The following is a 24,652-nucleotide window of genomic DNA, read 5'->3' as shown; positions in this document are numbered from 1 at the left end:
TTGTTCTTTTCACTCTCATAATTTTCTGCTTTCGGTCGACGTATTCTGCTCACATGGGATCGCACCCTTAGGCCGCAGTCCCATGGCAGCGTTTTGCGTTGCGTTGTAATGAGAGAGAATGCAGCAAACGTATATTTGCGTCTTTTTCTCTCCCATTACGACGCAACGCAAAACGCTGTCATGGGGGTGACTCCACCCTAAGGCTGCGGTTACACCTCTGCAGGCTGCCTGCCTGCGCAGGCAGGAGCAACGAGAGTAAGGGAGAAGTTTGAAATCAGTGACTCTCTTACTCTTGTACGTTACCATGACAACCTGCAGGCAGGCAGGCAGGCTGCCTGCAGTAACCGCAGCCTAAGAGTGGTTTCATATCTAAGGTTGAGTCCACAATATACAACAACTATTTTGCTTTGCGTTTTATAACTAGGTCTTGAGTGCAAATATAGCGAACATATGTACATCTTCATCTCTCTCACACACATAGCCTAGTTTCAGCTTTTTGCGCATTATGTATTTTCACATACTTTTATCCTTGTTACACTCATTATTTGAAAGCAGCAGACATTGAGACATGTAAACACAGCCTAAAGACGCACTCACAGCTTTGGTGGAGCAACTAGAGTAAGGGAGAGAAAACATAATAATTTGAATTGTCTGACTCTCTTACTCTTATGTGGTCACCATGACAACCAAAGGTGTGAGTGCGCCATTAGGGTGCCTGCCTGCGAAGGGGTGTAACCAGGAGCATTAAAGTTTCATTGTGCTTAGGTCTTTTGCGTCCACTTTTCGTATTATTTTGCTCAGGCCTTGAAATCGTATTATCTGCAGTCTCTGCAGTACAGTCAGTACTCATGAGAGTGTCATCAGACTGTTTATTAATTTCGATAAAACCTGATTTAAATTACAAATTTTTAGAATTGTTTTCTTCTATTGTGAAAAGCTGAAAAACCCAAAATGAATATTACATCTGCTGGTAACTTTATTATCTTATTTAACTTAGAAAAAATAGTTTTTTCAATAAATTGTATGTTGCTTGTTAGTAAATTTAGTTTACCATTTTTAGCTGTACATACAGTGATTTGCAAATTGTGTAAAACATAACCTAGTTAACAACAAATAATATAATATATTAATTAATAAATATTGATAAACTCGGGAATATTTTATTATTATTGTTTTCAAGAATAATATATATTTTTGACAAAACAGTATTGTAAGTTCAATTTATCTTTGTTTCTATTATTGATAAAGAATTCAAATATTTTGTTAATTACTATTTTATTGAATTGCAAATTAATATTTACAGCGGGAATAATATCCCTTCTTGAAGAACCGATGCCAGAGTTGAAAGTGTTTGCCTTGAAAAAATTGGATGTTATAGTTGACGAGTTTTGGCCTGAAATTTCTGAAGCAATCGAAAAAATGCAAGTTTTTATTTCTAGATTATTATGATTATTTTATATATATATATATATATATATAATTTTTATTTGAATTGATTTTTAGTGAAATACTTCATGAAGATAAAAATTTCAATCATCACGAGCTTGCAGCTTTAGTTGCAAGTAAAGTTTATTATCATCTAGGAAGTTTTGAGGATTCACTTACGTATGCTTTAGGAGCTGGGGAATTATTTGATGTCAATGCTCGAAATGAATATGTTGACACAACAATAGGTGAATTTTAAAATAATTATATGTATTAGTGGAATTGGAAACGAAGCCGACTAATGTACTAAATTGACTTTTTCTATTTTAGCAAAATGTATTGACTTTTATACACAACAACGTGTATTGGAAGCTGAAGGAAAGTTATCCTTAGATAACAAAGGTATAGATCCCAGATTGGAAGGAATTGTTAATCGAATGTTTCAACGATGTCTAGATGATAATCAATATCGCCAGGCATTGGGACTCTCTCTTGAAACTAGGAGGATGGATATATTTGAGGCAGCCATTATGCAATCTGTAAGATGAACACATTTATCTTTACTAAAAAGAGTCAATTTCTTTTACTTTTTTATTTCTAAATGATTTTGTAAATATTTTATAGGATGATGTCAGTGGAATGTTGTCGTATGCATTTCAAGTTGTGATGAGTTTAATTCAAAATCGTGGTTTTCGAAATACTGTTTTACGATGCTTGGTTTCATTGTACCGCAATTTGGGAACTCCTGACTACGTTAATATGTGTCAATGTCTGATTTTTCTTGATGATCCATTGGCAGTAGCTGAACTCTTGGACAGACTGAGTAAAGGATCTCAAGATTGTGTCTTAATGGCCTATCAGATCGCATTTGATCTTTACGAATCGGCAACTCAACAGTTTCTTGGACGTGTTTTGCAAGCACTGAGAGCTACTGCCCCTATTCCAGGCGCTCTTATGGTTAAGCCAATTGTCAAACCAACAAACATCAATACCACCGAACCAGTAGTTGCTGATTCCGCCGCCGCCTCTTTAGATGTTGAAAATAAGGTAAAGGTGACTGAAGAAGCTTCTCAACGCAGTATAGACAGTTTGGTACGTAAAATTCAAATTCTTTTAGTCAAGTGGGAAATGATTGTTAGTGTTGTATTATAAAGAATATTTTTATACATATAGATATACTTAATTTTTAAACCTCAATGTAAAAAGTTGTATTAAAAACTTTTAGAATTCAGAAGAACGAGAACAACAGGAAAGAGTTGATGCATTATCAAGTATTTTAGGAGGTGAAGTGTCCATTGATTTACATTTACAGTTTTTAATTCGTAGTAATCATACAGACATGCTGATATTAAAAAATACCAAGGATGCAATTCGTGTTTCAATATGTCATACTGCTACTGTAATTGCCAATGCCTTTATGCATTCTGGTACTACAAGTGATCAATTTCTTAGGTTTGTATTATAAAATTTAAAAACATTTCATTTTTTATAATGCAAAATTTCTTGGTTAATTTGAAACACGTAGAAGACTCTTAATTACTCTTAAATACTCTTAATTCTTTTAAGAACCTGAGTAAAAAATTATTATGTTTTATCAAATTCTTTGGAAATGCGTTTAAGGTAATTTCGAATTACTATTACAGAGATAATTTGGAATGGTTGGCTCGAGCTACGAATTGGGCAAAACTTACTGCAACTGCTTCTTTAGGAGTAATTCACAGAGGTCACGAGCAAGAAGCTTTGGCTCTAATGCAGTCTTATCTGCCCCGTGATACTGGTGCAGGAGCTGGTTATTCAGAAGGCGGTGGATTATATGCGCTTGGTCTTATTCATGCAAATCATGGAGCAGCCATTACAGACTACCTTCTGGGACAGTTAAAAGATGCTCAAAATGAGGTACAGTATATAAAATTTATGCTTTTCAATAATTTGAGATAATGCAAAGCAAAAATTATCATGTTTTTTCTCGGAAATATTGTTTTATTAAAAAAATCACATATAAAAACTGACGAGAATTGGAATTAACCTTTGAATCTAATTCATCAAGTTTAACTGTTTTAAGGCACTATTAGATTTTATTATCATAGTGCAATAACTTTTAATCTGCAAACAAACAAATTTTAAACGAAATTTTATGTTTCTTAATCCTTTATTTTTTCAAGTATTGCTTAATTCACTACAAACTTGAATTTAAAAAATTTTCTGTATTTAAAGATCAAGTTGTAGTAATAAATGTATGTAATATTTAAAAAAAAATTTTCGCATTTCAAAATTTTAAAAAGACGTTTTTAGAAAATAATTTTAAAAATATTCCGTCTCCCATGTCTTTTTTTATTTTATAGAGCTTTTTGAGATACATTATTTGATAAATTATTAAACACTCTGTTGTCACATTACAGACATTACAGACATTTCAATAAATACAAATTTTAAAAGTGTAATTTTTATACCATTTTGTTGTTGAATTTTATTCTAGTTTTTGATATTTCATGTCCAATCTATAGATACTTTAATTGTATTATATTTTAAAGTTTACAAGATTTGAGGTTAAAAATTTATTAATATACAAGTATTTAAAATTTTCAAAATATTTTCCATTTTGACCAAAAAATAATGCATAAATGTCCAAAATTGATGATGAAATGGACAAAATTTTCAATTAAACTTGAACAGTGTTTTTTAATTGTTAATAAAACTTTATAAACTTGAATTAAAAATGAATAAATAATTGATTTAGATGGTGCGTCATGGCGGTTGCTTAGGTTTAGGATTAGCTGCCATGGGATCTCACAGACAAGATGTATATGAACAATTGAAATTTAATCTTTACCAAGATGATGCTGTAACTGGTGAAGCGGCAGGTATTGCTATGGGGATGGTAATGTTGGGATCTAAATCAACTCAAGCTATTGAGGATATGGTTGCGGTAAATAATTTCTACATAAATTTATTAAAGTCATTTAATTGTTCAGTCATTTAATTGTTACATTACGATTTTAGTACGCACAGGAAACTCAACATGAAAAAATTTTACGAGGACTTGCAGTGGGAATAGCTTTTACTATGTATGGTCGTCTTGAAGAAGCTGACCCTCTGGTGGCATCACTAACTGCTGACAAAGATCCTATACTTCGAAGGAGTGGAATGTATACTTTAGCTATGGCGTATTGCGGAACAGGAAACAACCAAGCAATTCGTAAATTGCTTCATGTTGCAGTAAGTTTATCCAGGCCCTCAATTCCAATAAATTGCAACTTTCACATGGCTAAAAATATTTTGCTTTCATTAGGTTTCAGATGTGAATGATGACGTAAGACGTGCTGCAGTTACTGGTCTGGGATTCCTTTTATTTAGGTATATTGAAAAATAACAATCTTTAATTTAGTTTTAAATCTTGATAATTATCATAAATGCCTATTTAATGTTTAGGACCCCAGAGCAGTGCCCTAGTGTAGTATCTCTTTTAGCTGAAAGTTACAATCCACATGTTAGATACGGTGCAGCAATGGCCTTGGGAATTGCTTGTGCAGGTACAGGATTAAAAGAAGCCATTGTACTTTTGGATCCAATGACTAATGATCCTGTCAATTTTGTAAGACAAGGAGCTTTAATCGCCTCTGCAATGATTTTGATTCAACAAACCGAGGCTACATGTCCTCGAGTAAAAGATTTTCGTTCCCTTTATGCCAAAGTTATAGTGGATAAACATGAAGATGTTATGGCAAAGTTTGGTGCTATATTGGCTCAGGGTATAATTGATGCAGGTAATATACTTATAATTATGTAATTTTTGTAGAAAAATGTGTGTGTGTGTGTGTGTGTATTCTTTACGTTCAATTTTTACTTTCTAGGTGGACGTAATGTAACAGTTTCACTTCAATCCAGAACTGGACATACAAATATGCTAGCTGTCGTTGGGGCTTTAGTATTTACACAGTATTGGTATTGGTATCCGTTGGCTCATTGCTTAGCATTGGCTTTTACCCCTACTTGTATAATAGCTTTAAATGCCCAGTTAAAAATGCCCAAGCTGGAAATCAAATCGAATGCACGTCCCAGTATTTATGCTTATCCAGCGCCATTAGAAGAAAAGAAACGAGAGGAGCGAGAAAAAGTTACTACAGCCGTGCTGAGTATAGCGGCTCGAGCTAGAAGAAGAGAATCAGAGAGGCGTGCTCGAGATACCCATGAAAAAATGGATGTTGTAAGTGAAAATTAATTAACAATTTTTTCATCATATGTATTTTATAAATCGACCCCTATCTTCCATGTTACATTCAACCATACTTATAAACAAAAAAGAGTTGTTAATATTATCGCATCATTAGTTTGACAAGAAATTAAAAAAATTATTTTCATTTTTTCAAGTTTACTTTAGGTATATAATATTTTTTAATCAAATGTGGCTAAAATTTCAAGTTGCGCTAATATCTAATAGACTGCCAAGTTTCAATTTGATAGGTCAAGCAGTTATTAAGTCAAGTCCGCATAAGCAATGATTGAAAGGGATAATATCAGTCAGGTAGCAGCGGCCATATAACCAACAAAAAAAAGGCTTGTCACTGCTACCCGACTGGTAGTATCCCTTCCAAGCCTCGCCTTCGTCCCCTTATTTTATGTAGTTCTTCATTTTATTATTTATGTAGATTATCAAGGGGACTTTCTGGTTATTGCAAAAATTCTTTTGGGCCATTGTTATATATTGCAGGAAGTGAATTAAAAAATTTGTTTCTTTTAGTAGTTTTACTTGATTTTTGCGGGAGACAGTTTTTCTGAAAACATTGAAAACACCCTGATTTTTTAGCGTCATTTATCCCTACAGAAAATAGCAGGGGGGAGAAAAGTAAAAGTTTAAATAAAGTTTGTTGTCTAGTTTTTTTAGTAAAAGATTCGGATGGTTTTTTTTCTTTTTTGACCAGAAAGTCTTCTTAATTTAGAATTATTTAAAACTATTTTCACATTTTGTTTTAGGATATATCAACTACTGAAATAAAAGAAATCACGGAAGTGAAAGAAACGGGATTAAAAGATAAGGATGAAAAAAAGAAAGATAAAGAAGAAAAAGAATCCAAGGATTCAAAAGAAAAAAAGGTGAAAGATGAAAAGGACGAAAAACTTGAGAGAAAGGAATCTGAACCTAATTTTGAAATTCTACAAAATCCAGCACGAGTTCTCCGTCAGCAGATGAAAGTAGTGCAATTAGTTGAAGACAGTCGTTATATTCCTGTTAAAGATATTCAAATTGGAGGAATAGTTATGGTTAAGCATATTCAGATAGGAAAAGAAGAAGAACTTGTGGAACCAGTTGCTGGTAAGTTGTGTGATTTTCCAATAATTCAAACTAAATGAATATCAGTTTTATAATAATACAATTATTGAAATTCGTAAAAAAGAAGACAATTTCATCTTTGATTAACTTGATCATTTTTGCTTTAGCGTTTGGCCCAAAACCAGACGAAGAAAAAGAAGCAGATACTCCAGAACCATTTGATTATACTGAAGAGTAAAGTAAAAATAGATTTGTATTCTTTTTCAGTTATAAAGGAAATTACAATAATAATAATATTCCTTCACATATTACTACATTTACTAAAATTTGTAATAAAAGTTATCAATAAAAAAAATTAAAATGGAAATATAGAATTTATATTACATAATATATAATTAATGAAACATCTTTTCATTTTTTTATAAAGCTGACAAAATAATTATTAAAATAACAAAAAGTCCACACTGGGTAGTACCGTTAAAGCAGGCTTGAGTTAAAGGTAACTTGAAGAACACGTGTAATAGTACATAAATTATTTTATTCACTTAACAAAAGCGATTTGTGCACAAAAGTAAAAAATTATTATTATTTATCAGTACATAGAATAGTTATACTTATGTATTATATAACTTAAGTCGAAATTTTATTTTCATTCAATCTTTATTCTATAAAGTTTGCTATTAATAATAATTTTCATGGTTTCAAGATTAAATAAAGGGAAGAAAATTAAATAAATTAATAATATACCTAATTATTACAAAAGTATGTAAACATATACATAATTATGTTTTCATTAAAGAAATACAAGGTATTCTTTTTTAAACCCAATATTATTAACTAAAATTATTTTTTGCAACACTAACCTGTAAAATTGAATTTTACACACAGAAAACTGTGTGTAAAGTACTTCTTTTTATAGCGGTGTGTAAAGTGTTACTTTACACACCGCTAGCAGTGTGTAAAGTGAATTCCAGTGTGTAAAGTGATTTTCAGTGCGTAAAAAGGTTACTTTACGCATTCTTGTGACTGTTTGATGAGAAACAATGAAATAATGCTTTTAATTAACAATTTACAATCACATTTTTTTATTTTAGCTTCTAGAATACTTCATTTAACAGTTCCCCACTACACCTAAAGTTGCAGTAATATTAGCAATATTGCTGCAAGTTTAGTTGTTTTAGTGTTGCAAAAAATTTTGTATGACACTCGTGCGTAAATCAGATTATACTTGTGTGACTTGCAGCACTCGCCTTCGGCTCGAGCTGCAAACGTCACACTCGTATAATCAACGATTTTACGCACTTGTATCATAAATAACTATTATTATTTAATAATTGGTGTAGTTTGAAAAGAGATAATTCAATTATAAATTGGAAGTTATACTATGTTTACTCAACTTTTAAAATTCTAACATGTACCTTGTACGCAATATCTTCTTCCTTTTTTTGCAATCATTTTAAACTATTAGTTTTTCAGTATTGAGTAAAAAAAATTTTAATTGAATGCTAAAAAGTAAGAATGTAAGTTTCAACTACTTGGATTCAAAGGCTACATATATATTTCTGCAAGACAACCCAATTAATAATTATACAAAGTATCGAGCATTATTCCTTTAAATATCAATAAAAAATTTTCGGATCGATTTTTCTCAAATTTTTTTGTCTGTAAGTAAGATGAAAAATAATATATAATTATTGCAAGTTCAGAATTAATATGAAAAATTTATCGTCTGGTACCATTCTTAATTTTTTGAAACAAAATCAAAATTACTCTTAAAATGTCGAAATATTTATTTTATTTTCGATGTGCATAAAATTCTGAACTTTCAGATGAACGAAATTTATTTACATATTTTCTTTTCAAAATTAAGAAAGTCTCATTTTATAGTAATACTTTGTAACGTGTGAGAAAGTAATTTATGAAATCTCTAAATGCTTAATTTACATTCTTTTCTTCTTATTGCAGTCGGTGATTTTTGAAAATATTTATAGCGACGAAAGATTTTGTTCATTTGAACGTTCATAAATTATGGATCAATATTTTCGTAAAAATTAAATACAAAAGGATTTTACTATATCAATTTTTACTCTAAATATTCCTCATAGCATATGATATCCTAAGAATATTTTAATGGTTTTTTATACGTATAAGAATATTTGTATAATATAGATTATTTAGGTCGCAAATTTTAGTTCAGTCAAATATTACAACTCAAGAATCGATTTGATCAAATAGTATAAAAACCACTACCAAATTAAAGTACCTTTGCAGACATCAACGCGCATCCCTTTAATAAACATTTTCTTTCAAAAGTCAATTCAATATCAATCTGCATTTTTTATAATCTGTAAAAGAATATCATTCTGACTTGCGGTTAAAATTTGATGCAAGCCTACAGGCTGTTTGAGGATATATACATATACACGTAGTTACTGATATTAATAAACATTTTCTTTTTGAAACATGATAATTGCTGTGTAAAGTAACACTATCAAAATAAATTTAAGAGTTCACATCATACTGTATTTATTTTTGGGATAGATTTATATTGAATTGCTGTTTGATTTCTTATACACTGATTAATGCATCTGAATTTTGAATTTGTATCAAGCTGTAAAATTTCCGTATTCAATTAGAATATTTTTTATTTTTATTATGTTGACGCACTGAATGCAAGACATTTCCATACACCGAGGTAAAAGTGCTGTTTTTGTTTTTTTTTTTTTTTGACTAAATACTTGCATCTTTTATAAGAATATCAGTCGAAAATGTAAATTTCGGCTTAACAATTATATATTACTATAGTTATAATTTTAAAACGCAGTATATTGTTATGTGATATTTCACAGGCAGTGCTTACAGCTATTCAAGCTGAAACTTTACTAATTAATATTACCTACAATATATTAAAATCATACCATAGCTATTTAACTTATAATACAAGACGATCTTATGCATTAATATATTTTCAACTTTTACCCACAATTAGTTTGTAAGCTTGCAGCAATCCAGATATGTAATAATAATTAAATAATTATGTTTCATAAAAGTTTTAATTAACTTTGGGAAAATTAATAAAAATTGTTATTACAACTTATTTCATTTATGCAATATATTATATTATATTATATGAAAATAAAATTAGTAAATTAAGTGCTATCTGGAAAGTAGAAAAATGCCCTCTTTGCAATTTGCAAAAGACTTGCTGAAAACTCACATGTTAATTAGATAAATATCCAATTATCAAAGACACTAATTGTGGTAAATTTTAAAGAAACAATTTAAAAATGTTTTCATAAATGTAGTTATACATGGTTTTTTTTTTCCAAAATTGTTTCCATGTGTTGTAGACGTCCAAAATAAGGCTACAGGAATATAAAATCCGTCTTTTTGGATATCCGTCGAGGTGTTGGTCTGGTGCCTGACGGACAATCGATTTACTATCGCACTTTTAAGTGACAAATAAAAAAAGCACTCAAAATTTGTTGTATAAACACAATGAAAAAAAATTTATTTGATTCAAATAACCGATTACTTGTCTACTATTATGAAATATAATAAATTACTTGAATCAAATAAATTGTATTTCAATTAAATACCAATTAACTGTCTTCAAAATTATTTGATACAAATAAATATTTATTTAATAATAAACAAGTACTTGATCGTTTATTCGAATCAAACATATTTTCTCACTGCAAGAACAAAACTAATATTTTTCTTAGTAAAAATGTTTTCATGTTATGATTTGAAGACTGATGCTTATTTATTTCAACCGAATCTTCAGCATACACAACCATTGTCGTTTTCTGATTCTGCTCCTGTTTGTAATGATTGGTTTTGTAAATCGACAGCTATTATGAAAAGCGTTAAGGCACATAATAAATGTTTATGCTGGTATATAAATGTAACACACAACGTTTAGAAACATAAAAAAAGTTGAAATTAAAAAATTATACTTGACTACATGTTTTTATATTATTTATACATGCACGTTGTATTTAATTTAAAAATCAAAAGCTTAAAAACGCTACATATACAAGTAGAAAATTTTTACATCTCATTGATGATACATATATATGAATTTATCACTCGGTGGTATTTTAATTTTTAATAAATCAGTACAGAGTGTAACAATCACTTTGAGTCAGGTAATAGGAAAAAATAAAACAGTATCCTTTACGTTTCAGCAGCACAGCCGTCCTCATTAGAAACTTGAACAATTGTATAAATTTTATAAATCCATAAAACAAATAGATTGAAAGGGATACTGTTTTTAATATGTACCTTACTGCTCAAAGTGATTGTTTACTTTATTCTACTGTTTTGTTTTTCAAATTCAATTGTTAAATTTGTAATAATTATATTGCCCGCTTACTAATAATCTTTGTGTAACTAATTAATTTAGTTGATTATGCTCGCGTATGAAAATCCATAATAGGATAAAGAGTCTTTGCGTAAATTCTTTCACACATTGAAAATTGGATGGAACTTTAAGTTTCTTTAATCTACTACATCATTAATTTAATACCTTGCTTCTAATTGTTTTCAATTATTTCTTTTCAAAATTCTATGAAATATTCATAAATTTTCATTTTAAAATTGGTACACTTATGCCAAATCTACATAAGTTTCCACTTGCGAATTTCTAATAGAGTATTAATTTAAAAAAATATCCCCATCATTACTTGTGTTGATATATTTCATAATATTTGCATTATACTCTATTCTATTGTGTGTATTTATAAAACAATGTATTATCGAACAAATTTTAGGATATTTTCATTTTATCCATAATAAATAGCAAACAAGAATTTCTTTGTAATATAAAAATTTTTTCATCTTGTGAGTTAAAATACTTTTTAAATCTACATTATATTAAACGATTTTCTTCAATTATTAAATAAATTAAAATTATAAATCAATAAGGTAGCGTTCATAAATGATGTCACGCAATTTTTCGGGATCTTAGACCCCCCCCCCTCCCCCTGTCGCGCAATTTCATATGTAAAAATACATTGTGTCACGTTTAGTAGAGACGCTCCCCCCAAAAACTTGACATCATTTATGAACGCTCCCTAAATATAAACTTATTTAAAACTCTCGTCTTAGTTGTATAATAATGTGTATTATTTATAATAATTAAAGATTTCAATAATATACCCTCTAAAATATTCATACTGCACCCAATTTATTTAGGTATAATAAATTATACAATATTATAAGCAAAATTATCACTAAAAATATATATTAACAACTGAAATTCTGTGCTATATTTCAAGTTTAAAACATAATGGCAACAATTTCATTTTTCAAGTATAAAAAAAATTATTTTTAAGTTCTATAAAAACTCCAGCATAATTTTAGAAAAGTATGCGATGCAAATATACACTACTCTATAAATATAATGTAATGAACCGAATAAATTATAGAAATAATTCACCTACTAAATTCATCAATAATAATTAAATTATTCATTCGTATTATATTTATACCTAAATAAGTCATTTTTAAATAGCACAAATAAGTAGGTAATACACTGGATTATTCAAAAAGCTAAAAAATGAATTTTCAAACATCACAAATTAATTTAATTAATTATTATTTATGAAATGTTGGAGTAATTAATTCTACAATCTTGTTATGGTTTACTTTAATTTTTTTAAGTAAACTTTTAAAATATTTTTTTGTAATAAGATTTCTTTATTTAATATAAAAATTGTGAAAAAAGCAGTCTATAAAACTTGTTTAAAGCCGTCTAATAGATAGTCTATGAAATATTATCTTTTTTCAAATATAATTCATGCAATAGTTTGTTTCGCCTCTAAAATGAAAGTAATTTTTATATTCACTCAATTTTGACTTTTTATATTCACTCATTTTTTTCTTATGAGAATTTTATTTGACTCTAAAAGTGTCTCGTACAAACAATTTTTCTTTAGTTTTCCAGTTGATTCTAAAATTATACTTAATTATATGCTTCTTTATACATTATATGGTAGTATTTTTCATAATATTTGAAACTAGAAATACAGATAGCACATTACGATGCGGCAAAGTCGACGTGACAATTGACAAATCTTGCAGGAAAGGTCATTCACTTTCTAAATGTTCCATTCAACGCAATAATACTTTTATAAATTTGTCACAACAATACGGACATTTTGGTACTTATTGTGATAGCTTGCAGCAATCTTGCTATGAAATTTCTATAAGTTTACACGCCAATGTTGCCGCAATCTAATAAAACGGGCTATCTGCAAATTTAAGTAGTTTTGTTTCTCTTGGGAATGCATACTCCAAAAATTAGACTAATGTCATCTTTTCTTTTAAGCCATCTTATGTCAGTTAAACAATAATAATTTAACAATTTTTATTCCAACGCTTCTTTAAAAGAAATAATTGATATTTGCAGTTTAATGCAAAATACATTTTATAAATAAATAAATATAAAGTAATGAAACAAGTAAAATGCAAAGAATGAAAATAAATAAAGACTAAAAATGACAATCAATATGTGCGCTATTAACGCTGTCAATTTATGTGCCTTGAAACATTAAATAAATTATCGACTCTACAGAACAGTAACCTCTCGTTAATTTTGTAAAAAAATGAATAAAACAAAATTTAATTTTTTAATTTACTTAAATTAGACTGTGGTTGTACCACTAGAACCGTTGAAGATTTAACATGCACAACTGCTCTCCGACGATTTCAGTTCAATTGGCGTGTCCTTGAGAACTACTTCTTGCACTACAGGTTAAAAACACATTAAGGAAAACATAAAAAAGTCAACTGAAAAGATAACCAAAAAAATATTTAAAATATTCAACTGAAAAAAAATTCAAAACCCAAACAACACATATCTGTAATTTAATGTTTAAAGCAAAAGTTATTATATGGCCCATATGTGCGTATAAGAATAAATATAATATAATATAGTACTTTTCTTTTAAAAATTGTTAAAGAATACAACATTGTAATTAAAATTTTCTGTAGAGTTTGACGAGTTGGCGGAAAAATTTAAAAATTCACGAGAATTTCCCGGTTTTCCCGAATTTTGCAGTCACTAAGCATTCTGAAAAATGCATAAATATTCTCCAACTTTTATATATCCGAACTAACATTTAACAGAAAATGTCAGCTAGGTCTGTTAAATGACAATTCTGTTACGTATCAGATTTGTTATATATGACAAGCCTGAAATGTTATAAAATACATAATTCTGAAAATCATTCAAAAATTAAAACATTAACAAAACTGTAACATGTATGCTTTAGGTGTTTTTGAAAAAAAAGTTACGCAATGGGACGACTCACACGGAAAAAGAATGAATTACCGGCAGCTTTAAACTATGATGTTTGCTGTGAAATCTCTCAAAATCTAAAAAAAAGTTTGATGTATTATCTAAGAAATAGTTGCCCCATCCAGTTAATTGGATCGCACTCCAAAATCCAACAAGTTGGATGACTATATTTCTCCGGGTGCTCTCAGTTCAGCTTTGAATTTTGTTTTTGCATTATAACTGTGCTCATTATTATTTTGAAAAATTAAAGAAATAAAGAGCATGCACTTTTTAGAAATTCTAAGATTTGAGAGATAGTTTAGTCACAATTAACAAAATTTTATAATGTGCTTTAGTGTGAACAGGCTTTACTAAAATTTTAACTAAAAGGATACTGTCTTCTGGAGGCTTATTTTCAGTAGAGTCCATACCAGGTAAAGCTGCCGCTACTCTTCTAAACAACTAGAAAGAGAAACATAAATTTTCTGCATTAAAAAACATGATAGCAGTCAAGAGGTAATATAATCAAATAAGATTTTTTATAAATTCATAAAAGAATGGTCAATGGTCGCATTAGTGGTTACACTCGGAAAAAGAGTTGGCGCGAACCAATAAATTGCTTTATAACTCATCTGCAACTATTGGATACTGTATCGCAAAGATAATGCAGCTAAAATGGTAGCTAAAATGTTAGATGTATTATCCAAGAAATAGTTGTCTCATCCAATTAATTGGACGCGCTGCAAAATACAACGAGTTCTCGACGCTTGAACGCACGCGCCAATAAATAATTTAAATAAGTTGAAACTTTTATGTAATTTACTATGATAAATTTGCAATTGTATATCATTTAACGTAGAATATTATAAGCTTTCGAATCGTATATATATTTGTTAAATTTCTGACATTTGTTTTTCAGGAAAACTCTTGATTTAAAGATTAGTATGTTTTTGGACAATTCGTCATTATAAACCTAACCTAACGATTTTGACGGACCAAGTCAATTTCATCCGCGTCTATCACCCAAAGTTGCGAATTGACCCGAATGTTTGACAAGTTTAAATTCACAACGTTGATCAAAGAATAAACGGTTTTGATAGAAATAAAATAAATAATAACTTGGCAACTGTTCTTAAGAACAATACTAGAATTTTGCACCAATTTAAACGAAATTATAAGTCACTGAACAAACTCTAAAAAGCTTTCGAAAAATGTAAAAAATTATTGTTTTAACATTTGTCAATTCGCCTAAGAAGATGATGATCGTGGCAATACCATTTTAGTAATTATTCAAACAAATTATTGTTACTACTTGCAGTTTTATTTTAATTTTGTAATTAGCTAATTAATCTCAAATTAAAGTCAAGACAAATAGAGCAAACCTCTCATTAATCAGAGTCGAATTTATTACTGTTGAACGTCCACTGTGAAAACAAGGTCAAAATTAATGTAAGCATGTAATGTATATGCATTTAAATAGTCACACATAAATGCACAAACTCTACCTTGTTGTCTCCAAATTTTTCGCTTCAATTTTAAAAACGAAATGAAATCGTAAGTCTATAACGAGAACTGAGTCGAGGCTCACAACAACAAATAAATAATAAAAAAACAATCTTACCTGCTTAACATTATAACCTGCTTTAGCACTAGTCTCGATGAACATCACATTTAATTCTTTAGCTTTTCTTTCACCTTCTTCAGTAGACACTTGTCGTTTATCACTCAAGTCAGTTTTATTTCCAACTAGCATAATTATTACATCACTACCACGTTCCGTTCTAACATCATCAATCCATTTTGAAGTTTGATGAAAAGAATTCGCATCTGCAAAAATTCATTGAAATAAAACAATAAGAAAGAATTTTAATTAAATTCCAATTTAATAAAATTGACACATGTCAACTTACTTGTAATGTCGTACACTACAACTGCCACAGTAGAGTCTCTAATGTAACTAGGGATTAGAGATCGGAAACGTTCTTGTCCTGCAGTATCCCATAATTGTAATCTGACAGTTCTATCCTCCAAGTACATGGTTTTACTTAAAAAATCTATACCTATTGTAGCCTGTAAAATTAAACAAAATAATCTTAAAACTTTAAAGTTCTCGTTAACTTTAGTTTTTACAAAATAAAGAAATTCGAAAAATACCTGATAAGTGTTGTCAAAACTATCATACATAAACCGAGTGATTAGAGATGTTTTTCCCACTGTAAAAAATATTTAAAATTATTAAACTATAACTACATTACAATCATCCATAATTGATATTAAAATGTTTTTAAACATCTAAATTATCTTTGTAACACTAAATGTCTACCACTGACAACTATTTTTTTATTTAAAGCTACACCAAGTACATAATAAATTATAAATTTTTCGTTTCGATTCCAATTAGATAAACCATTTCACTTTATAATCATTTTTTGTCACTACCTGATAAAAAATAAAAGAGACTACATATTTATGACACTTGGCTATTTGTTTACATCCTTTATAGAACTATCAATAGATTCTGGAATTTCATAGAAAAACCCAATTGCGTTAGTTCAAAAATTCTGAATTTCTTGTGCCGCTTTTAATTCTTCCAAGGTAGTTTTACATCAAAATAAAAAATTAAATCTCTCGGTTTAAAAAGTATTAAAAATATATTGTAACAAAATATTTTCTCAAAGTTACTAGCAATGAAATTGATCAACTGAAAACTATTCAGAAAAAATGAGAAACACAAATATTTGCTGCATTGTGAAAACACAATATTTTTAATAATTAATATAATATTCTTTTCAAGTCTATGCTATGTATTTAATGAAAATTGTAAAATGCATTTCACAGATTTTTTTAAGCCAACTTTTAATGTTTTACTCTTTCTGCTTACCACTCTGTTCGCCAAGAAAGACAAGTTTAAACTTTCTTAATGGATTTCCAAAATCGCCTGAAGACGACATCTTTAAAAAGGATAATTTGCAGTATATAATTCTCTATTTCCAATTATCAATGGTAAAATATTAAAAACAAATAATTTTTCATTTGCCTAAAAAATGAAATTACTTGACAGCTCTATAATGTAACAGCCACTCCTTTTTAATACGGCAGCCACGTTTGGCATTAACTAGGAAATGACGTCACTTTCAAATCATATTTGGGAAACAAACTTGTGAAAAACTTGTTAAGTGAAAGTAAAGGTACGGTCTCAGCTCGGTTTCCCGACTGTGGAAGGACGGGGCAAGGGGGACGTATGAGTGTGAGTGAGAAAAAAATTTGAATTTGAATTCTCTTTCTCGCTCACACTCACACTCAGCTGCCAACCAGTGGCTAGACCTTCACAATAAAGGTACCGTCCCATGATGGCGTGAAAGCGTCGGCGTGAAGCGTAAACCATGTGAGAGAGTGAGAACGTGATATCTGTTCATCTCTTTCTATCGCACGATTTCTGCTTTACGCCGACGCTTTTACGCCGTCATGGGACGGTACCTTAAGTGTGAACACGATTTCAATAATTTATAATATTCCACACACATTTATTTTTTTCTATAGTCCAATGCACAATAGATTTGCGAACGAAATTCGTGTGATAATAAAGGGCAAAATATATCTTTGTTCTTTTCTAACTCATGCTTTGCGTATAAAGGTTAGTCCAGAATATCTATATTCAACTCGATCAAGCTGCTTCTACAACAACTTTCCTTTCAGAATAGGTATATTTTAGTTTTACTAATTAATGAAATCTAATAAATAATTAAATAATTACTTAAAAATTAGTTTACTGATCTTAATTAATTAGTAAAACTAAAATATGTCTCATCTGAAAATAGATGCATGCGGTTACACCTCTGAGGGTGGAGTCCCATGACAGCGTTTTGCGTTGCGTTTTGTAACTAGGCAATGAGTGCAAATATAGCAAACATATATTTTCATCTCTCTCACACTCATGGCCTAGTTACAAAACGCAACGCAATACGCTGCCATGGGACTCCACCCTCATGCAGAGGTGTAACAACCTGAGGCGGTGTTTACATGCTTATTGCGTTCGAACGCTGCGTTTTGCGTTGAGAGCAGTGAGTGTAAAAAGGATAGAAATATTTGTTTTTTTTTCTTTCTCTCTCCTATGACAGAGGCATAAGTTTGTCTCACTCTACATTTTCTTACTTTTCCAAAAACAGAAAATGCAGAGTGAGACAAACTTATGCCTCTGTCATAGAAGAGAGAAAGACAAAAATGGTTTTTCCAAAAGTCGTGTGAACGTACTCTTAGGAAAGTGAAATATGGACAGAGCTATTCAACTATCCTTTTTACTTACAAGATGAAACAAGGATAAAAGTATATGCCCGTCTTTTTCTGTCTCATTATTGAGTTGAGTATGAATTATTATGCAATAAGTGTATGTACAGTGTAACAAGGATAAAAGTATATGAAAACATACGTTAAAACGCAAGCATGTAAGCACAGCCAGAGAAGGGCTGCACACACAACTGTATACACTTGTTTCCAAACTTTTGCACTTATTGTGAACGCTCCATAAAGATAAAAAGTGTTGCGAATTTACTCTCTACTCAGTTCAGAAGAATTCAGTACTTTAAAAACATTTTTATCCAGAAAGTTTTTTAGAATCAATATTTATATTTGTAATATGATTAGTGTATGTATTTAAAGTACATTACATTAATGAAAAGAGAAAAATGAATGAAAACTTTATTTTACTTCCAAAATTTTATTTTTCACAATCTGTATTAGGAGAATTAAATATTCTTTTAAAAATAAAATAAAAAACAATTCTTTATACCTATGAAAAATTTAAAATAAATATCAATTTTTCATAAAAAAAATTTTTACGTGATGTTTTCAAGTACTCGAGAAGCTGTAAGAGTTAAAGTTAAGGTATATCAAGTATTCTTCTTATTATCTTTTTAATATTCGTAGTTGCTGTATTATAATAAAAATGTAAACAATACAGTTGGTTTTCTTTCATATTTAAATATTGAATGAGTAAGAAAAATGATTAAAAGAAGATAAAAAATTAAATTTCCAAAAATTGATTTTTACATAACGTTAAATTTTAAATTTCATTAATTATTTTCTGTATGAAGACTATGATATTGAGAATTATAATTTATACATTTAATATATATATATATATATATATATATAAATATATAAATATATATATATATATATATATAAATATATAAATATATAAATATATATATATATATATAAATATATATATTAATCAATTTGGTAAAATGTAAATATGACACATAATTATCGTACCTAGATTTTATTTCTATTTTGTTAACAAATAATGTAGCTCATATTATTCATAAATTATTTGTCCCATATTCCAAAAGATTGAAAACTAGGAATTTCGATGAGTGTAATATATTAAAGAAATTAATAATAAATACATAATGTTTTCAGAAATGTGAAATGCGACATCAGCCAGAATATCGAAAATTTTCTGTTGATCCTCAAATTACATCTATAGAAGTTTTACAAAGTATATTAATTAAGGCCTTTGATATCAAAGGGTAAAGTAAAAAATGATTTGAATTATGTAAACTATCTGCTTTAAATAATAATATTAATCACAAGTAAATGTCAACGAATTTTACAGAGACTTTTCTATTTCTTATCGTGCAATTGATGATTATGGTTCTGAAACTTATTTATTCCTTTTATCGGATTGGGATTTGGATGCAGCGTTTATTAGGTAATTTTTATTAAAATCTGATTAAATATTACGATTTGTTGGTTTTATTTATGATGAAGATCATTAACAATCATTAAGAAATTATCAAAGAGAAAGTAACTAGAACAAAAATTAATTTAATTTAATAATTTATTATTGGTAAAGATTTTACGACCTCATTATAGCTTGTCGTTCGAGTTATGGAAACTTGCTATTTTTACAGTGCATCAGACCCTTATCTTTACCTTGAAGTAAATTTAAAACCATGCAAATATGACTACGATGAAAATTTGCGAGAAGTGTCAACTAAGCAACAAAGCACAGGGGTTCCATGTAAGAGTCAAAAATTTCCGGGCTTGATATTGAATAAGGTAAATTATTTTATTAACGAATATACTGTAATATCCTAGTAAGTAGGCAAAAAACTGATTGGGGTACAACAAAAGCTTCAAACCAAAAATTCCAGGAAAATAGTTTTGAGAGTTGAAAAATCAAAAACTTTTCAAAAATTTCTTATAAATAAATTATTCCAAATTAAAAATTTCTAATCTCAAAATAAAAAAAAATCACATTTAAATATTTGATTTTTTGCTCCTATTTCAGCTTCGATGTACACACCCAGAGAAAAATTTGATTTAAACTAAATATAATTTATTTGAGTTATAAATAAAAGTATATTTGTCTCAAAATCACCTGTATTATTTATTTGTTTTAAATAGAAATTTTTTTTAACACAAATAAAAAGTTCAGTTGGCTCTGACTCAAATATAACTTTATTCCGCAGGTGCAGGTCGACAAATTTACAAATTGCATTTACATTTCATTCCATTGAAATCAACGCAGTGGTTGAAAAGTTTTTAGATATTTATTAAAAGCTTAAAAATAAAAAACTAAATTTAACTCGGCATTTGTTGTTTTACATTTGAATCGGAATCAAACCTAAATTTTGATTTACCTATGTCTCAAATTCAAAACTAAATATAGTTTGTTTTCGACTTTTTGTTTCGCGGGGATTGGAAAGGAAATCATTTTATTGTTTCAAGTTTGAAATCGAATCAAAATCACCCAAAACTTTTCTTTCGTATCAATTAACTAAAACTGATACAAAAGTTGAATTATTACCATGTTAAAAATGTTAATTTATATTGTTGGAAAGTATGTAATTTAAATATGGTGCGCAATTTCAGGTGAGACTTGAATTTAATTATTATATATGTATTTCAAAGGATTCTCCCCGCAATTTGCTCGAAACTCGTCAATATTATATTTATTTATTGCATGTAATTACACTGTGTTAGGTGCTGAACCAACTCTCAAAAATACAAACTGCAAGTAATGCAGCAACATCATCTTTACAAATGGAAAAAACATTTAATTTGGTACAAAGAGCTCTTGGAAATTTAGCAGACGATAACGTTGAACTTCCTCGTCCACCACTAACGGATATTGAATTTAGAAAATTTTTAGACCCAATAGGACAAATAATTTGTTCAAAGGAATTAAGAGCTGTTATTTACTTTGGTGGCATTGAACCAAGTTTGCGTAAAGTTGTGTGGAAACATCTTTTAAACGTATATCCAAATGGCATGTCTGGGCGTGAGAGAATTGATTACATGAAAAAGAAATCTCAAGAATATCAAAATTTAAGAGACAAATGGAAGTCATTGATACGTCAGGGTCAAAATATAGATGATATTGGATATGTTACAAATATGGTTAGAAAGGATGTCCTTCGAACGGATAGGCATCACAAATTTTATGCAGGATCCGATGACAATCAGAACATTGCTAGTCTTTTCAACATCCTGACAACTTATGCCCTTAATCATCCAAGCATCAGTTATTGTCAAGGCATGAGTGACCTTGCTTCACCCCTCTTGGTTATGATGCGTGACGAAGCTCAAGCTTATATTTGTTTGTGCGCATTGATGAGAAGGCTTAAAGATAATTTCATGTTGGATGGTATTACCATGACTACCAAGTTTGCTCATTTGTCAGAAGGTAAAGTTGTGTATAAAAAAATAAATTTGTCTCAAATGAATAAATGTTGTAACATGAATTTTTTGTATTTTTTGCATTTTTTGTCATAGGTATACAGTATTATGATCCGCAATTTTATGCCTATCTAAAATCTCACCAAGCCGATGACCTTCTCTTCACTTATCGATGGTTGTTGCTGGAAATGAAGCGGGAATTTGCATTGGATGACGCTTTGAGAATGCTTGAAGTAAGTTGGGCAGCATTGCCTGCTCTACCTCCTGTTGGAGAATTGAGTTTAGTGGAAACTCCCTTCCCTCCATCTTCACCGCAGTCAAGTTCTAGTTTAAAACAAATTCGAGGAAATGCCTATACTAAAGTTTGCGCCATTCGTCGACAGAGTTCATCACAGAGTTCACAGAGTTCACAGATGACCAGCAGCAGTAAAAGAGGACAAGCAGTTGCAGGGGAGTCCTCTGTGGAGAATGCTAATGTGGATAGTAGTTTAGAAACGTAATATATTATCATTTACTTTAATGTACACATTTCCATGTAGCAGTAAATTACATTCAAACAAAATCAATCTCTAATACATAATATTACAAGGGAGAGATTTTCAGAGAGTTTATTGATAAACTGTTGATTTTATAAGATTTTCTTTGTCCTTGAGAGGATTATAATTATTGTTTATTCCGATTACAGTTTATATTTCGCAATGTTTTTCATTTGATTAAAGATTCATTTTTATTTACCTCAAGTTAAAAAGAATTATTTTCATTAACTATTTAGTTGAAAAAAATTGTTTTTCACAATTCCTAAACATAATCTTTAATTTTCTACCGCGCATTTTCTATCTTTTAATTTTAATCCAATTTGAAGCAAATTTATTGAGCGAAATAACTTTTGTCTCACAGTATATTAAAGGTTAAACATTGAAAATAATTAAACTATTTGATAAAAAAATAACTGTTAAAATCCGTATAACACTAGGTATTTACAAAATAAATATTGAAATGCAGCGTTCAGGAAAGTTTGATAATATAAATTATATAATAAAATAATATATATTGCACATCTACGTAGATCACCTTCTGGGCCGGCATCTTCACAAGGACTGCCTTTAGAATCAAGTACGAATGCAAAGGCTGTGATAAATAAAAATATTTATTCTGAAGATGAGTGTTTAAGTACTGAAACTTTATCAAACGAAAGTCCAAGTATGAAAGTAAACTTGAAAGGAGAATTGAGCTTTGCAGAAGAACAGAAACTTTTAGAATCTGAAAAAAAATCCCTAAGAGTTGTCAAGAATTTGAATGAATTTTTGAATTTTTCAAGTTCCAATCGTAGTAAAGTTATGTGCACAAAAAATGATCATCAACAAAAAGAAGTCTCTTTGAATTTGGCAGATGAAAAATCGCTCAACGATTCCTGTCTGGATGATTTCACTGATTTTTATCCCATGACAACTGCAATGACAAAAGAATTGAAGCAGGAGATTGAATCTTTAAATCGCCAGGTTCGTCCATCTAGGTTGAGTCAACAATAGACAACATATAACCGCGTTTTAAAAATTGATGCCCATTGTAGACACAATTTGAAATATTAAAATGTTATAGGTATTTGGTTCTTCTTCATCTAATATACACATGTATAAGGAAAATAAGGTGATTGGGTTTGAAGAATGTGATGTGGAAACAAATGAAGAAAACTGTACTTCTGCGGCTGATGAATTTAATTGGATGAACTCATTGAATATTGAAAATAGTGAGGAAGTTCAAGATGATAAAAATGGAATAACATCTGACACACCAGTTAGGATATTCCAATATTTGGGGTATGAGTGTATTTGTGTACGTCCGCACATGAAAAGGGACATGAGTATGTTCTTGATTAAAGGTCCCTGTACAAAATACATTGAAGAAAACTATTGTGAATGCAATATAATAATATTGTGAAACCGCTTCAGGAATGAGTCGGAATGTAATTCTGAAAAAAATTTTCCTTTGACAAAAAGTCGGTTTTTAAGAGTCCATTTCCCCACCAAAAAAAAAACTACAATTTAACTAAATATTTAACCCCTAAAAACTGAATTTTTGTCTGAGGAAAAGTTTTTTCAGAATTACATTTTGAGTCTTTTGGAGATTTCAATTAATTTGACGAAAAGTTTTTTTTAATTTATTTTGTGCTGGGTCCTTTTGAACAAATGGTTAATAAAAATTAAGCCTAAAGTTCAAATCTACCATTACTTCCCATTTTATAAAAAATAAAAAATGAGATTATCTCGTGAAATAAAATCGACAAAGTGGTCTCTCTTTTGATGCGGATGTACACATTTAACAAATGTTAAATTACGCAAGTGTAATATATGTTTATGTTAATTAATTTTTTACAGACCTGAGAATTGCTCTCAACAGGCAGGAACTGATACTAAAAATCAAAACAATGTGGAAATTGAAACCACTCGAATATCATTTCAAGAAAATTGTCAAGAAGCAACAGAAATTATGAATCTTATACCATCTGATGTAAATGAGAGTAAATATTCACTTCCACCTCCAAATGAATTTGGAGGTGGTAATCCATTTTTAATGTTTTTATGTATTACATTACTTTTGCAACATAGAGACTATGTTATGCGCAATCAAATGGATTATAACGAAATGGCTATGCATTTTGATAAAATGGTTCGTCGACATAATGTTAATAAAGTCTTAAATCAAGCAAGACAATTATTTGCTGGATATATGAGGACACATTCTAAAACTGACTATATTAACGTATAATAGCACATTGAGCGTTAAATTACAATTATTATTTATTTACAACTCAAGAGCAAAGAAAGTTGTCACTTTGTTCTATTGTATCAAAATTATATTCTTAATTTTTCTTAATTCAAAAGTATTTCTTTGAATAGAAGTTGAATACCAAAAGCTTATTTTCTTTAAAAATATATTTGAATATTCTCAAATGAAAATAGATGTAAAAATTAAAAATAAAAGCATTT

The 24,652-nt window shown here is 29.3% G+C and overlaps 3 protein-coding genes across 6 annotated transcripts; 2 read left to right on the top strand and 1 right to left on the bottom strand.

The window, feature by feature from the left end:
• The first annotated feature begins 809 nt into the window (after positions 1–809).
• Positions 810–7,061, top strand: LOC122501567 (26S proteasome non-ATPase regulatory subunit 1). The gene is made up of 14 exons (XM_043611125.1): positions 810–970; positions 1,304–1,421; positions 1,504–1,673; positions 1,756–1,964; positions 2,050–2,517; positions 2,651–2,877; positions 3,069–3,321; positions 4,163–4,351; positions 4,426–4,641; positions 4,715–4,779; positions 4,855–5,189; positions 5,277–5,629; positions 6,397–6,736; positions 6,862–7,061. The coding sequence occupies exons 1-14, from the start codon at positions 952–954 to the stop codon at positions 6,930–6,932; spliced, it is 3,033 nt and encodes a 1,010-aa protein (XP_043467060.1). The 5' UTR covers positions 810–951; the 3' UTR covers positions 6,933–7,061.
• Positions 7,062–8,460: 1,399 nt separating this feature from the next.
• On the bottom strand, positions 8,461–17,105 carry LOC122501568 (ras-related protein Rab6). 3 transcript variants are annotated; one of them, XM_043611127.1, is made up of 7 exons: positions 17,034–17,105; positions 16,861–16,930; positions 16,134–16,192; positions 15,890–16,049; positions 15,601–15,806; positions 14,375–14,441; positions 8,461–10,548 (listed from the first exon to the last, which is right to left on the bottom strand). In XM_043611127.1, the coding sequence occupies exons 2-7, from the start codon at positions 16,928–16,930 to the stop codon at positions 10,478–10,480; spliced, it is 633 nt and encodes a 210-aa protein (XP_043467062.1). In that variant the 5' UTR covers positions 17,034–17,105; the 3' UTR covers positions 8,461–10,477. The 3 variants fall into 3 exon arrangements, with proteins under 3 accessions (XP_043467062.1, XP_043467061.1, XP_043467063.1); XM_043611126.1 differs by having other exon boundaries at positions 16,861–17,102; XM_043611128.1 differs by lacking the exon at positions 8,461–10,548 and adding an exon at positions 12,551–13,447 and having other exon boundaries at positions 16,861–17,099.
• A 1,397-nt stretch (positions 17,106–18,502) lies between these two features.
• Positions 18,503–24,638, top strand: LOC122501709 (TBC1 domain family member 25). 2 transcript variants are annotated; one of them, XM_043611391.1, is made up of 9 exons: positions 18,503–18,860; positions 19,401–19,510; positions 19,597–19,692; positions 19,895–20,042; positions 20,970–21,672; positions 21,762–22,161; positions 22,732–23,164; positions 23,265–23,482; positions 24,041–24,634. In XM_043611391.1, the coding sequence occupies exons 1-9, from the start codon at positions 18,819–18,821 to the stop codon at positions 24,429–24,431; spliced, it is 2,541 nt and encodes an 846-aa protein (XP_043467326.1). In that variant the 5' UTR covers positions 18,503–18,818; the 3' UTR covers positions 24,432–24,634. The 2 variants fall into 2 exon arrangements, with proteins under 2 accessions (XP_043467326.1, XP_043467327.1); XM_043611392.1 differs by lacking the exons at positions 18,503–18,860; positions 19,401–19,510; positions 19,597–19,692; positions 19,895–20,042 and adding an exon at positions 20,539–20,858 and having other exon boundaries at positions 24,041–24,638.
• Positions 24,639–24,652: the final 14 nt, after the last annotated feature.

The sequence above is a fragment of the Leptopilina heterotoma genome, unplaced genomic scaffold (genome assembly GCF_015476425.1).
Source record: "Leptopilina heterotoma isolate Lh14 unplaced genomic scaffold, ASM1547642v1 Lhet_212, whole genome shotgun sequence".
In the NCBI taxonomy this organism is placed as follows: Eukaryota; Metazoa; Arthropoda; class Insecta; order Hymenoptera; family Figitidae; genus Leptopilina; species Leptopilina heterotoma.
Note: the sequence above shows the minus strand (reverse complement) of the source record. Positions and strands in the feature narration are given on the sequence as shown.

Bases quoted from the DNA above. Each gene is read 5' to 3' on its own strand.
- LOC122501568 (XM_043611127.1), bottom strand. From the start codon at position 16,930: ATGTCGTCTTCAGGCGATTTTGGAAATCCATTAAGAAAGTTTAAACTT. The intron at 15,807-15,889 runs GTAAGTTGACAT...GAATTTTTGCAG, and splicing joins TGTAGTGTACGACATTACAA to ATGCGAATTCTTTTCATCAA. The intron at 14,442-15,600 runs GTAAGATTGTTT...TTCTCTTTCTAG, and splicing joins CAGGTTATAATGTTAAGCAG to TTGTTTAGAAGAGTAGCGGC.
- LOC122501567 (XM_043611125.1), top strand. The intron at 2,878-3,068 runs GTTTGTATTATA...TTACTATTACAG, and splicing joins ACAAGTGATCAATTTCTTAG to AGATAATTTGGAATGGTTGG. The intron at 5,630-6,396 runs GTAAGTGAAAAT...ATTTTGTTTTAG, and splicing joins CCCATGAAAAAATGGATGTT to GATATATCAACTACTGAAAT.
- LOC122501709 (XM_043611391.1), top strand. From the start codon at position 18,819: ATGTTTTCAAGTACTCGAGAAGCTGTAAGAGTTAAAGTTAAG. The intron at 18,861-19,400 runs GTATATCAAGTA...TAATGTTTTCAG, and splicing joins CTGTAAGAGTTAAAGTTAAG to AAATGTGAAATGCGACATCA. The intron at 23,165-23,264 runs GTTCGTCCATCT...AAAATGTTATAG, and splicing joins TTGAATCTTTAAATCGCCAG to GTATTTGGTTCTTCTTCATC.